This window comes from Paramisgurnus dabryanus, chromosome 13, assembly GCF_030506205.2.
Source record: "Paramisgurnus dabryanus chromosome 13, PD_genome_1.1, whole genome shotgun sequence".
In the NCBI taxonomy this organism is placed as follows: domain Eukaryota; kingdom Metazoa; phylum Chordata; class Actinopteri; order Cypriniformes; family Cobitidae; genus Paramisgurnus; species Paramisgurnus dabryanus.
Window position 1 is genome coordinate 3,593,684 of NC_133349.1, and position 15,923 is coordinate 3,609,606.

A 15,923-nucleotide genomic window follows, 5' to 3' on the forward strand; every position below is an offset into this window, starting at 1 on the left:
CGACTTAAAAGGGGCGTCCATAAGCACCCTTTTCAAACCTAAAATGCCAAATGGGATACACCTATGGTCTTGTGGACTTAACGGAAATGCACACACGGCGGACTATTGTGAGTCCACAATATCGTAAGTCTAGTAAACCATTTGGGATACAGCCTTAATATTAGACTTTACACAGACTTTAAAAATGAATGTTAGAATTATGCTGTGTACACACCAAACAAAAGCATTGTGTTCCTCACTACAGATTAATCAAAATGTTCAGATTTAGTTGAATATTTAAAACTTGCACAGAAAACGCGTTTGAGGTGGATAGCGCCTGTTGCACGGCAATCGCACCAACCCAATTTGCGTAATTCATATCGCCCCGTGTGTATTTCGCGTCTTTGCATTGACTTTGTATATAATCTATTCGCGCAAATTGTTAAATTCGCTTCTGGTGTGTACACAGCGTTACAATAGTAAAAATACTCACTAGTAAAAGGTGAATTTACAAAATAAAAGAACCCGTATTCAATGGAAGAGTAAGAGTAGGAGGCTGTAAAATAAATGGTATATTTAAAATTATCTGGATTTGGGTACATTTGATGAGAAATGTTTGAGTTTAAATTGAAATCTTTAATCATTTTGACTTTCGATTACAGACTTCTAAGTAGGGTGGCCATTCGTGCCAGTTCGGCCAGACACGTCCCGAACATGTTTTCGGGTTCGGTCTCCGGAAGTCGCGTTGGTAGACCGCATACGTCATCAAGGTTTAATATTTCGGGTTTAATTTTAAAAAAGCAACCGTTACATTTTAAGGTAAGAATGAGACTACAATGATTGTATGTCTTAAAATAAATAAATCTTAATTTTCTAATGTATTTTAACTGAAATGTGATAACCTCGATGACATATATGCGGTCGAGCAACGCGACTTCCGGAGAACGAACCCGAAAACATGTTCGGGACGTGTCCGGCGGAATTGGCACGAATGGCCACCCTACTTCTAAGTTCAGTTTGTGACTATAGCTGGGTTTCCATCGAAACGTAAAGTGAATCTTTTCAAAACTCGCAAAAAAAATAAATGCGTTTCCATCTCCCAAACTTTTTTGAATAAGTCAAAAACCTACCGAGCCCCTAAGGTGAAATTGGAGTAAAAAAATCAAAAGTTTACTTTCATATGCTCACGGGAAACCTTTATGTGCAGAATTTTAGGTAAAACTAAACTCAGGTGAAACTAAACGTGCGCACATGAAACTATCACGTGCGCACGCTAAAGTTTCACGTGAGCATGCAAAACTAAACTTAATTTCATTTTTGCTCCATGTACCCTTAGGGGCTCCGTAAAAACCACCTCAAGCTACACTGTAAAAAAATTCCGTAATTTATTTATTTATTTTCCAGCAGCTGGGGTGCCGATAAAAAAAAACATACAATAACGGGCACCATAACTTACAGAAATTTTTCATAACACACAAATACAGTTTTTTCTGTAATTTTACATAGCGTAAAAACTTTTTTGCAAATTAAGGGATTTTTTTTGGAAATATGGCATTTCCATCACTCATTTCTCCCCTGTAACTCGAAAAGACACATTTGTGAGATTTTTTTTTTTCAGAATTTTCAACGCAAAAAATTCAGGAAAAGTTTCCATTTGCTTTAATCTCATTAAAGTCTATGAGAAATAATCGAGTTATTAGGGAGATGTCATCTGCGATTTGTTTATAGTACAGCAAAAATAAAAGTGAATTAGTAGATTATGTCTTTAATAGGATGGAAACTTTGAGCAATGGTAAAATTTGACTGTACAGAAATGAGATGATGGGAGTAGATGGGAAAGACAGAGCGATGGGAGAGAGATTTGGAAACAGCTCTACAGTCCCAGCTTGATTCGTTCACAAAGGGTCATTAGTGAAGTAATTAACGCGTGCCGCTGTGCCCTGAGGCTCGTGTGTCGACTGTGAGCAATGACTACTAATGACATAAAGCAGTCTTCCATAGAGCCCTGCCTAATATAATACAGTACATAGCAACACACATTTTCCAAATAATCCTCCCTCATTAGGTCTCGGACAAACATATTTCATAGCCGTGTCATGTTAAAGGCCAAATACGCTGGCACGGGAGTGAATATATGTGCCGTTGATCGATGTAAAAACACCACATTGCATTTTCACTGACTGCTAAACTTTCCCATTGATTAAAACTGAGTTATTAACATGGTTTGAAGACGCGCATGTTGTTAATAGTTACGAGATAAAATGGTGCGTAACCGCCCAATGCACTGTAGAAAATTAATAGTTCCCTTCCATAGTGAGACAGCTCAGATCTTTCTTCCCAGAACTTCGTTTTTCCTTCTCTCAAGCTTCGTGCCAATCGAATTGAACCGTGTTCCCCAGAGGCAGAACGCCGCGTTCTCCTCGCTCCCCGGCTCGCATCTCTCAGCTAATTCGTTTCATACTTTTCATTTGGTTTTAAACGTACCGTCGCATGAACGCATGCGCTCCACTGCTCTGTAACGCCAGTGCCGGGTCAAAGGCCACAGAGATCGGATCACAGAACGGATCGTGCTGATCTGAATCTGATGAGCACGGATGACAGACGTTGAATGATTGACAGCTTCAGGGATGCTTGTGGGGCTGGGAAGAGACAGACAGAGATCTCTTAAAAGCATTGAGAACACAAGCCTGTGCTTCCTTGAGTCATCATTCATTCCATGAGTAGTGAGTTAATGTAAAAATAATTACATTTCTTATTAATAGTCTCTGCGGTATTGGCCACCGACTGCTGCTGAAATGAGTTTTTTTGTCTAATGTCTTTGGGCAAGGGTTACTGTTAGCATTATTATTCAGAGGAAATATAGTTTTACACAAGCATAAAAAACCCGTTTTTGAGGAAAAATAATATTATTAAACCTGCAAATGGCCCTCACTTTATACTCCACACTACATAATTGAAATATTTCCAATATTTTTTCCAGCCGGAATGTCTTGAGATTATTGGGAATGTTTCCCAAAGCTGCAAGTTTATGTGCTTAGACAAAAACTTAAATGTTAAACTTTATAGAGATGAACCGATACTAAATTTCTCTGCAGATAACGATAACCGATTATTAGGAGTGATGTCTCTACCAATTACTAATAATGATAGTTTGAAGGTTTTATTTTTTATACTTTTAAAGAACAACAATGGTTCGATGTTACATTTCCTTTAGTGTGTAAGTGTTTATTAGTTCATGTTAACGATATGCAAAAGGTACAAACCCCAAAGTAAACAATGACGCAAGTTATTGTCTCCAACGTAAATCTCTTTTCTTAGACTACAAAAAACACACGGATTGTAGGCAACAGTTTTCTTCCTGGGTTTGGTGATGTAGACAAGACCGACATTATCATAATTCCTCCAGCTTGGACTCTGGACTATATTTACTTAGGCATAGATGAATAATAAGAGCTCTGTACATGGTAATGACATAACGTGAGCCTCAAACGCGTTTGTTTCCATATTCTTATGTAAACCTCGTGTATGCAAACGACCGACACCCACTGTAACGTTAAAGTCGAGATGTACGCCCCAACATATTTACTAATGTGAGTTACTGACATGAGCCTCAGAGCAGAGCAGAGCCAATCAGAGCACTGCTCAACATTATTATTCATGAATCTTCCAAACAGGGACAAATCCTAGGGTTGTAAATTCAATTCAATTCAATTGAATGGACTTGTTAAAACGTTTCTGGATAATTTTTGCACTTAATACAGTTACATACCTTCTTTGTAAATTTAAAAGAACAATTTAACATCATATTTCAATGCATTCTTTGGCACCTTTAAAATTGTATTTCTTAAGTTTTATAAATTGATAGCATTCAGTTAATTACTAACAAGCTGGTGATTTTCTTAACACTTCCTTTACAAACAGCACAATTTGATATGTTTCCTGCATCCTTTAAATTGACAAAATTAATCGGCCCATTTTTTTTTTTGCTTAAAGACGCCATGAAACGGAAGTAGCGATTGTCTTTTTTCACTGCTTTGTTGTATATACAAGTGAAACTGATTCTGGAATGAGAAAAAATTTACGGCGGGACTTGATTTCATCCATCGAGAACTGATTGTACCATTGGAAGTTGGCCTGCAATCTTTCTCCGATAGCCCCGCCCTCGCGCCATTCCTCGTTAAAGGTTATGATAATTTATAATAAACACTACAACAGTACATATGAGTATAAAAATATACATTTTGATTTCATAATGACTTAATTAAACCAAATATTGATCAGAGGTTATGGTTTCTTAGTTCTGGAGACTTTGGGTTGGTTTCCCGGACAGGGATTAGACTAGTCCTAGACTAAAATAAATGTAAGAGCTGTCCAAACTGAAAAATATCTTAAAATACATCAGTGCCCTTTGCTTTGCCTCAAAATGCACACAAGTAATGTTTTTAGTAATGCATGTTTGTTAAAACTAGTTATATTCCCTAATTAAGGCCTAGTCCTGGTTTAGGCTAACCTTGGACTTTTATTAAATATATTACAGTATAAGTGGACAATGTGAATAGCACAGCTCCAACAACATCTGGGCTATACTTGGAGAGAAAAACACTCTGTAACAACAAGCAACAAACAATTTAGATTAAAGGTCAATGGTGTAATTTCATCTACAACAAATTGAATTACCAAAATATTAGTCCCACCCTTAAACTCACACGATTGGTGCTTTGGAGCCGGTATCGCTCTGCTGCATTGGTTAAGATGCTCTAAAAATTGGTAAAATAAACAATGTTTTAATAGCATTAGTAGTTTTGCATTTCTGGGGAAATGTGAACGGCATTTAGATGTCTCAGGGATAGAAGTATTGCAACATTAGCAATAATTACATAGTTTACCTTTAAAAAGATCATCTTGTTTACAAATTCTGATCAACTCTGAATTTTATATCTTAACTGCTACAGAAAGACCAAGACCATGCCGTTTAAAGAGATATTACAGTGATCTTGAGCAAGATCCCAATACCTAGTGCTATTTTATAAAATACATTGCTTATTTTTGTCTACAAGGAAAAGAAAATGCACAAACTGGAGGAGGCCACGGGGAAAACTAATTTCATCGACAGGGAAGATAAACCCAGTATGTGTTTGCCTCTAGAGAGATATTCTGTTTACACACCGAAAAAGCAAAAATCAAATCAAACATACCAGGATTAATTATAGTTAAACACATCCAACCGTGCACGTGTACGAAATAGCCGACATTTGTATCTGCGCACCCTTTTCTCATTATTTATTTCTTCGTATGGCTCACAGAGAATATGATTGAGAAACGCAGGCTTATTTTTAGCTTTGCCTGAAGGGCCCTTTGCTTTTTTGTGCAATTTTACAACGAGGCTGTGATTTACGCCTGAGACCAGGTGAACATACATCCTTCCCCGAAATCAGTTCGAACATTTTTCTTATGTTTGTGCTCTTAAGCTAAAGCAAAAAAACTAATACATTTTGCATGATTTTGCAAATGCACAAGAGACCACAAAGAATCTGGAGGTACGGCTATATCTGAAATTGGTATTTGTTGTTTTAGGTGAGTTTGTTTTCTCCATTGAACATAGGTGAGACTTACTATATGTTTTTGCAGTACGTACACATATGGAAAGATGACACAGGCCCTTGCAAGGACTTCTTCCATAAGGCAAAAAAATACTTTCTCTGACAAAAATATATTTTAAATATTTGCTTAATACATTTTGTAGAAAGTAAAGCTTAATTAAATATATTTTTTATATATGAATATTTTTTAATTTGAATATATATTTAGTTTTAACCTTCATATATTAACATATATTTAAAAATGTATTTCAGGGGCAACAAATACATTTTTAATTTCACAATCCATACAGCAAAAAATATATTTTCCCTGACCAAATAATAGTAAAAGTATGAAATAGTACGTATAAATTCTAAAATAATAAGTATATTTTTGCAGTTAAAATATATTTAATTTAATTTTAACCTTTTCTACTGAGCCCCTAAGGTGACATTGGAGTAAAAAAAATCTAAAGTTTAGTTTCATGTGCTCACGCGAAACCTTCATGTGCAATTTTTATTAAGTTTACTTTCGCGTGTTCACGAAAAACCATCGTGTGCGCACATGAAAGCGAAAGTTTCATGTGAGCATGCTATAGTTTCACGTACGCATGCAAAACTAAACTTTATTTAATTTTTGATCCATGTCCCCTTAGGGCCTCCGTACTTTTCTAGCCTCATGTTTTGTACAAAAAAATTTTCTTCCAATGCGATGGGAATATAAATGCTTTAAAATATGTTTATTTTTAAAATACATTTCAAAACATATTGGTGAAAAATAATTTTTTGTAAATATATTTCGAAATGTATTTAGGCACATATATTTTGGGCCATTTTGGTATATTTTAAAATATTTGAAATTATATTTGAAAAATTATTTTTTTGCAATATGGCTATAGCACTTTTATTTTTAACTCTTTCACCGCCAGCGTTTTTTTAAAACGTTGCCGGCCAGCGCCAGCGTTTTTCATGACATGATTTTCACCAAATTTAATGGCTTCCAGAAAATGTTCTTCTTTAAATATATAAACATACAATATACCAAATGAAAGAACAGACCCTCTGCTTAAAAAAAAAAAAAACGTTTCATTCTACCTTCATTGGTTCTTTTGTAATCAGCTTTTGAATATGGGTAGGTTTCTCCAAAAACACCACATTTTGAGCAAAAAGCTGAGATAATTCCATTTTTGTGACAGACTTTTCATAGAGATCCCATTCAGAACGATCTTTAAAACAGACACGGACATGCAGCCACTTGCCATAGGGCAATACTTCCGGGTTTAAAAAGTGCCGCAATAGCGGTATTGCGGAAAGACGGAAAATCTCGTCATTGGCGGGGAAGCGTTTTCTCTTAATTGACGAGATATCTCGTCAATGGCGGTGAAAGAGTTAAGAATGTAAATTTTAATCACACCTGCAATCATATGTGTGATATTGCTTTCACACAAGTTCAACAGACATCGCAAAGTTTGTAAACCAATTAAAAACACAAAAACACCTTTAGCTCTATGGTTCCCCAAATAGCATCTTCTTCTCTTTGTGTAAAGTTAGATGTATGCCAATTAAACAAAAACAGAACAAAAGTCTAGAAGGCAGACGACTTTCTGTTTGTCTGCAAATGCCAGAATGAGTTTAGTTTTGCAGTGGAGATCTTTCAGCACATTGTGCACATCTGACATACAGTACAAGACATAAAACTGTCTGACTGTGTTGATACAGGAATGAAGGCAGATGTTTGCGCTGAGGCCTGTGTAGACAGACAAACTTCTCCCATCTCTCTCTCTCAAGGCCAAATCTACTAGACCTTTGTTTGCAGTTTCAGTAAAACTTACACATGCAACACTTTTAAAAATAGTAAGGGAAAGAGTATACAGTACATTCTGCAGTACTAAATGTTATAAACAGTGCTAAATTCACTGTGTTTCCATTTACCTTCAAATTGCACAAATGGGAACACATGGAAACACATCAACTACCATATATCGCAAAAAGTTTTTACGCTTGCTTGGGGTGTTTTTTAGGCAATATGTGTAAACTGCAATGAAAACAGTTAATTCGTATTTCCAGGTCACCTCAAGTAAGTAAGTCACATAATTATTATTTGAAGAGGATGCAGTATGAACTAAAACCTACCAGAAACACCTCAATATGTGTCTGATCCCAACTTTCCTTGCAAAAAAAGTCTGGATAACACTCCTACATCTCTTTTTCTATAAAATAATGTACTGTTATCTCCAAGAAACACCTACGTTGCTACTCGTAAGTATAAGGGGCTTTCCTTGGCATTAATGTTTGGATAATATTCTTACGTCTCCTTCGGTTAAAAATAATGCCTGGTGTGGTGGATGTGATATTAGTAAACATACCAACACCAGTCACATATCATTGGTTATTGGAAACGCCGTCATTTGGCAATAGTCTTTTTGTCGACATTTAGAAAATTATGCTAAAGTTTTGCGCAATTCTGTAATAGAAATGCAGCTATAGTTGCAACACCAACATTATGTTGCATGCGTGTGATGTCAAAATCTCTCCGAGGACAGGGCTTAGATTAAAGGCACAATGAAACAGACAACATGATCTTACGGAAAGTTGTGTTATAGTCACACAAAATTTTAATAATTTGTGTCCATGGCACGAAATTTAGCTTTTTTGTGACACTCGCACGAATTTCTATAAATAGTTTTTCATGTCTGTGGCACGACTTTCTTTTTGTGTCATTTTATGTATTGTTTTTTCATTTTTTCTCCCTATTTTTAAATCATTGTCGCTTGGGTTTGGGGTCAGATTTGGGGTTGGGGTTAGGATGTACTTTATGTATTGGTTTCTACATGTTTTTCTTTCGCTTTTGAAACTACTGTGTTCTCTCATGGAGTTGGGGTTAGAGTTGGGGTTTGGGTTAGGAAGTCAAAAAATTTAACATAAAGTGATTCTAACCCCAATCCCAAGCGACAATGGTAAGAAAATAGGAAAAAACAATACATAAAATGTCACAAAAAGAAAGTCGTGCAACGGAGACACGAGAAACTATTTATAGAAATTCGTGCTAGTGTCACGAAAAAGACATTTGTGCTCAAGGCATGAAAAAAGCTGAATTTTGTGCTATGGACACGAATAATAAAAAAAAAATTAAGTGACTATAACACAACTTTCCGTGTTATCAGTCTGGTAACGGAAGTAGCAATTGTCTTATTTTCCCTGTGGTGACATACAGTATATCCGAGTAAAGCAACTTCTGAAATAAAAAAAAGGTAGGGCGGCACTTGAATTCGTCCATCGAGAATTAATTGGATCATTGAATAAACATTACTGGTGTGCATCTTAAGACAAAACAATTCCAGTGATATATTTTAAGATTTTTGAATGCAAGCTATTTTTTTTGTTAAAAACAGTGTTCGAATTGAGGGATGCTGGGGTGGTCCCATGCCTCCTATAAGCATTGAGGGGGTCCCCTGGTTTTTATCAAAATTAAAATACTATATGAATTTAACATTCTTGTGCTGGGCTACCACAAAGCGATACTGTCCATTATTTGTCCCAATTTCGCAATAAACTAATCCAAAAGATTTTTGTCTGAAATAAATGTAAACTCTCACACTGTTTTCAGAAAGGAATTGACAGATTGCTAGATTTAGGATTGCAGGGGCTTTTACACTAATTTGAGGAGTAAAAAATGGTTAGAGTTTAAGTTAAAGGAAAACACCACGGATTTTCAATATTTTTCATTGTGGTGGCCGTTGTTCACACTGAGGTCGAAGTGCTGCAAAAAATTTGTTGATCCTGGATCACATCTTACTTTGTGAATCACGGCGACCGTATAATGACGGTGTGTTGGGGGGCTTAGCTAAGGGACCCCAATAATATGACATAATTTAAAAACTGGTTAAGACAGTTCATATGTGCATTTTAGTCTGGGACTAGGCTTAAGCCCTGTCTGGGAAACCACCCCTATATTGCATTCTTTATTTAATTTTCTGCACAAATGACAAAAAATACAATTTCATGGAGTCCAAGAAGACTGGAAATGGAGGATCATGTCAAGCACGTTGCATTGTGGGATTGTACAATGTTTCAAGCGGTCATTCACTCGACTACACTCCCTCGCCGGTTAACAATCTCCCTAAAGTTCATTATTTTTTAAAAATGATGTTGAAATCTCATTTACTTGTGCCTTTTACGGAGATATGCAGTATATCATCGCCTAACAACCTCGGAGCTTGTGAAGCGTTCGTCTTGAAAGCACTATACATCATTTCTAAAAATTAATTTTCTCCATTAATAAAACAAATGGATATTAAGTTCCAAACAAAGATGCATTTATTAATTGTTAGTGATCTCATTTACTCCACCCATTCATTAGCATACGGCCATCATGTTGCATTGTTTCACAGCTGGGTGATTCAGAAGGGCTCTTGACACTTTCTGTCTGTTGTCTCTTTCTCTCTCTCACCTTTGCGATTAGACTTTGGCGAGACTTGAGATTAGTCCAGTCCATACACTGAGTATATCTCATTACAGCCAATGCTGGTCATGAGACCCAGATATCAAAGCTCTCGTGTAAAAGCCTCTCATCTCACGTGGAGCTAACAATCACATTTAATTGGATTTTTCACCCGGCCCATTAAAACATAGACAAGGTTAGCGAGGCAACAATCATTCAAACAAACCCTGTTTTTTCCTTCTCGTATCACTAACAAACTAGAAAATCCACCTGGACAGCGTACATCAGAAAAATAACAACAGTGCTCCGTTCGGCACATCGGGATAGATATTGTATAGGGTAGATGCCATATTTAATTTTCTTCAAATTAAAAACAAAGCTGAGTGAAACAACATCACAAAATATCTTTGCATAACATTTGTGAGTCGTGATAATCAAATGTGACGTTTCTTACATCTGGATCATAAGTTCATTTCTGTGAATTGATTAAAAAGCATCTCATTGTAGAACATATACATAAATATTGAGATATATTGTTTTAGATAATGGCCTATATAAAGGTTGGCATGTATCTCCAGGGACTCTGTCCGCCTGACCGCATGCGTTTGGTTTTCTCACCTCGTGTGTCTCTGTGCATCTGTATCCTCTGGCAGATGGGACGTCCACGCTGTGTCTGTCTTCAGTGAGAGAGCTGCCATCTCAGCTGCAGGATCTCTACCAGCGGGGCTTCATCCTGACAGCTGTGCATCCTTTCGTCCATTCGTGTGGTCCGGAGCACGCCAGCGTCCAGCGTCGACTCTATCGTGCTGTGCTCATCAAAGTCTCTGACAGGTGGGTCACAGAAAACATGATGACTGCTTTAAACTCCACAGGTGGTGCTGACATTTACTAAAGAGAGGTCATACCCCTACTTTACCGTTGTATTATCACGTTATACTTGTGAAGACCTTTAAGGACGTGAGGATTTTTGCACCACATTTCATGTTCATTATCAACCCTGACCCAAAGAATTAACCCAGCTGTTTTACTATACATATTACAACTATATATTACAATTTTGATTTAAGTACAAGAGGACGTGCCTTATAGCGGGTAATGGTGTTTTATTTATATATTAAAATTGTAAAGAGAAGTAATTTAAAATCACTGTAACACGTGACATTTAAAGCAATTTTCTCAATATTTTAATTTCCAATAATTGTATCTCGGCCAAATATATCCTAACAAACCATACATCAATGGAAAGCATATTTATTCAGCTTTAATGGTGTATGAATCTAAATGACTAATGACTTATAACTAGCCTGGCTAACACCAGAGCAGTCGCATAGAGAATGAGACGTGGTCTGGGAACCATATGCTCATTGTCTCGTATTTGAGGCGTGGTTTACGGATGCCCAGAGCGGTTTATTGGGCGTTACGAATGTCTATCAAATGGGCCTGTACGTAGCTCATAGCCAATCATTTCAATTATACCAAATGACGTATGTAGAGCGACATCATTTCAAACGTAAACGACTTTTATCGGGTACGTGTGCACACAAGTAAAGCTATGCAACTAAACCGGTAGCTGTATATTGATATTGAAAAGCAACACAACTTATTGGCACTGTGACAACCACAGTACAGGCATAATGACAATATGATATTAATAAATACCACTTACCATTTATAAGTTAATTGTACTTCGTCAACGACGATGCCTAGCAGGTTGGTCCTATAAAACTCCGTGGCTGTCATGTCTTGCCATATCTAAACATCCTTCTTGGATATGAAATTGTTTAATGCCAAACGTTGCTCTTTTTTTTAAATAAACTTGTGTTCAAAACTACTTCGAACACGGTCTAAGGCTGCATCGAAAAGTAACTTCGCGTCCGCTGCCGTGTTGGATAAACAAAACTGCTTCGGTGAGTCGCATAAACGTCGTCATTGTCTTGCTGCGCCCTCCCCGTTCTGTGAGCCAGCGGTCCGGGTCTAATGTCGCATTTACACCAGCCACAGTAGAGGCGTCAATGTGAACGCATTGACGCACGTCTGGAGGTCTCGCGGCGCGAATGAGGCGTTTAGCGCGGCGCAGTAGATGCGATTCCGCCTCATTCGCGTGTCTAGTTTGCGTGAATGGCGCAAATTGAGCGTTGCTGCGGCAAACACTCTAGTTAAAAAATCGGAACTTTGGCCGAAAAACTCACCACGTTAACCAATCAGGAGCTTGCTCTAGCATTGACGTGATTACAGGAAGCAAGCGGAGTCGCAGAAGCCTATGGAAGGCCCTCCCATGCCGCGAATTTCCGTGTAAGTGTCTCGATGACTAGAATTTCACTCGCGGCTTTCACAGAGTAAACTCAAAATGTTCAAGCGTCAAACTAGACGCGGTAGAGTGCTTAAAAGTAGCTTAAAAGTGTCACTTGTGCCTCGGACACGAGTCGGGTATAATATTAGCGGCTTCCATCCATATTTATTGATGATAACTTTACGTACCGATCATGATCATAAATTGAATGCCTATTTCCTCTAATTTATTTCATATAATTTGGATAGTAAGTGACTGAGGAACACTATTGCCTAATACTGACTATTGAACCCAGAGTTAATTTATTGTAGCATGTCTAAAATGCCCCTATTTGAGTGAGAGCAAAAAAGCGATGTTTTCATGTGTGTACCTTTCTGGTCATTTAAAATGAATGTGTTTTTGCAAAACGGACCTGAGAAGACCCTAACTATCTCGCGTGTGTGCATCATCGAGTCCTTTCCCACTTGGTCGGGTCGGACCCTGGTCTAATTTTGTTGTATGCACATCGGGTTCAGGTAAAAAGTGATTCGGGTCATTTTGGGTCAGGTACATTTCTTTGGACCCGAGAAGACATCTATTGTGGTAACCATTTTATAAAAGCAGTTAGGTACTCGAGGCTGTGCTGTATCATGAATAAGTCACCGCTGAAGGGGTTACATTGATTCACGTCATGCCTAACAACGCTGTTTACTTTATTACTTACATATATTACCATCCATATTTATTGATGATAACTTTACGTACCGATCATGATTATAAATTTACTGCATATTTCCTCTAATTTCTATCATATACTTTGGAAAGTAAGTGACTGACCAACACTGAACCCAGAGGTAATTTATAATAGCATATCAAAAATTGCCCTTATTTGGGTGCAAGAAAAAAAATGCTGTTTTCATGTGTGTACCTTTAAATGCAAATGAGCTACAGCTCCTCCCTCCATTACCAACAGACAGTGAGCACTTTTGGTTAAAAATAGATCTGATTTCTGTGAATACAGTCTGGGACAATAGTATCTTTAGCTGCATTAGGGCTAAAACGTTTGGGTAAAATTAACCAGTCAGTCAGTGGCCATGGGCAGGGCTTTGTTTGTGTGATGTCACATTAACAATAGAATCGAAACAGCATGCCTAAGGGCGGTGACACACTGGATAAAAGATTGAGTGCATGCATTGAATAAAGATAGTTATGTATTCATTTGTTTAATTTGATGTAAGAACATAGTAAAATGTAAAAAAAAAAATGTGTTTTCCTTTAAAGGGGATTAAAAAAGAAGGAAAGGGTGGATATTTTTCTTTGTAGGGTTGTTGTGTTCACACGCTGCCAACACAAATTTATGTCCAAACATCTTGTTAATGTGGATTTTGTATTATGTCCAACAGATTTTTCCTGTTTAAATAAAAGTTTTAAAGTAGACCAGACATTACAGAGTCTGGCTGTGCGAATTTTGTACAGACGCTTTTCAGGCTCTCACACAAAGCGTGAATGATAGCTGAAGAGCGGTTCAATAATCCTTTAGCAAAACAGTGGAAGTCACTCAAAGTCACATCTATTTCCAGCCTAAAGCTCTGCTGGATCGCGGTCATACGGCTTCAGACCGGCCCTGGCTGCCGCGGTGGCGTAAAGGGCACCGAGCGGGAGAGAGCTAGCGGACACTGAGCTATCGTTCAACCGCAAACACACCACCGGCGACTGCCACTCACAAAATCTGCCGGTATCTGTGTGACATGCTGTAGGCATGTGTCTGATCCCGCTGAACTCCAGATGAGATTGAATCTCCCTGTAGGAAGGATAGAGGTTGTGGTTAAGTTAATGCCTTCTTATATGTTTTTGTAATGAATACACAATACAAAACAACGTTGCTACATAACCTGTCCAAAAAATACAGTCTTTCTTTACAACACTTTGGATTTAATTATTTCACATTGATTTCAATCTTTGGCATGGCCTTACTGAGTCAATATTAAAGACATCAAGGTTTTATTTTCACAGAATGTTCTTTACATTATGTAGGATGATTTAATGTAGAAAAGCTGGGTTTAGCTGGGTTTTTTACAGGCAATGTTACTAATTTTAAATGGGAAAGTGAGATGTCTCTGCTCTACCAGCATCACCAAAAAGTATTGTAAATATAATGCTGCTGCTTATTTGCCATCATGCTTAAATAAGGCCAAAGTTTCATAGTGCCACAAGGACACAGTTTACACTTTTTGGGAAAATAGGTCTAACTTGCACTTGTCTCAGCCCAGCAATTTTGTGTTTAAAAGATGTCTAATAGTTGTCCAAACACATCCCAGATGTCTAGGCTAAAACAGGGCAAATTTTGGGCTGTCAGTGAAAATTTGAAAGACGTCTTACCATAGCCAAAAATAAATTAAATAAATAAATCAAACCAAACAGCTTGTAATCACTGTTGACTTTACTTACATGATGGGATATCATTTCACAAGTTATTTCGGCAAAACAATATGTACCCAAATTCAAGTTTATTAACCTAGATAGTGAAATAACAGCTACACTGCAAAAAAAAAAATATTTTCAAAAAAAAATTAGGGCCAGGACTTTAACGCGTTAATTAAGATTAATTAATTACACAAAAAATAACGCGTTAAACATTTTAACGCATTTTAATCGCACTTATTAATAGAGTCATTCGTAAATGCTGCAGACCCTGTTTTAGTTCGAGAACTCCGGGGTTGTGCTGCAGTGTAAATAAAAGTAGACGGAACCTAAACAAACAGCTGATTTTAACGTGACAACGCATCAATTTCAAAGTAAAAATGATTTATTCTGGTAAATGGAGGTTTGCAACGGAGGTTTTGCCCAATAAACATCTACCAACAAACTACAGATTATTTTAACATGTATCCTAATGTCTGTTATATGTTAATGTTTGAGTATTGTTGGGTTTAAATATTGTTGTAATGTTGTTTTGTTTCAATTTAATTAGTTTATTACGAGTTTAATTTAAGTTTTGTTTGCTACTTTAAAACGAATTTCGTTTCAAATAATTTGTCTCGTAATTATAAAAAATGTTTTGTTGTTAGGTTTTGTGAATATAAATTAAAAAGAACATTAAAAGCAACACCGTGCATCTCATTGATGCATATGCTACTGAATGCCAAAACATGCAGTGAGTAGCCTATATCACTTACTTTTCAAAAAATCAGCCTGGCAGTGCCCAGAAGTTAAATTTACACGCGCATTTAGAGCATACTGTAGCAGCACGTTTGATTTGCGGTGTGCTTAAGACTTTTAAAAATCAACTTCATATTAATTTTAATAGGCTACTTTGACGGAGGACACGCACAGAGAACAGCGACGGCAGGTAAAGGAAAAAAGTTAAACGAATAGAGTCAGTTTGTAAGAACATTTTTAAATTGACTATAAGATCATCAATATGAACTCTGAACAATGAACTATTATAAACATAACAGCAAGAAAATCTGAAGAGGAACTCGCAACATTAAAGCAATAAGCATTTATGTATAGGCTAAAGCTATATATCACCTCTTTTTTTTTTTTTTTTAGTTAAGTTTCAATGGTAACACTAAAGGCGCGTACATTATGCAGCGCTTTTCACATCCGAATCCCACTTAAGAAACCTATAAACGATGTGCAACTTGAAAAATATATT

General features: G+C 36.9%; 1 protein-coding gene across 3 annotated transcripts in view; it reads left to right on the top strand.

The window, feature by feature from the left end:
• The window catches only part of rftn1b (raftlin, lipid raft linker 1b), a 131,303-nt gene that overhangs the window by 39,951 nt on the left and 75,429 nt on the right, over positions 1 to 15,923 (top strand). For all 3 annotated transcript variants that reach the window (XM_065298920.2, XM_065298919.1, XM_065298917.1), the window contains exon 3: positions 10,650 to 10,827. In XM_065298920.2, coding sequence (XP_065154992.1) covers positions 10,650 to 10,827 — 178 coding nt within the window. The remainder of the gene's footprint in view (positions 1 to 10,649; positions 10,828 to 15,923) is intronic.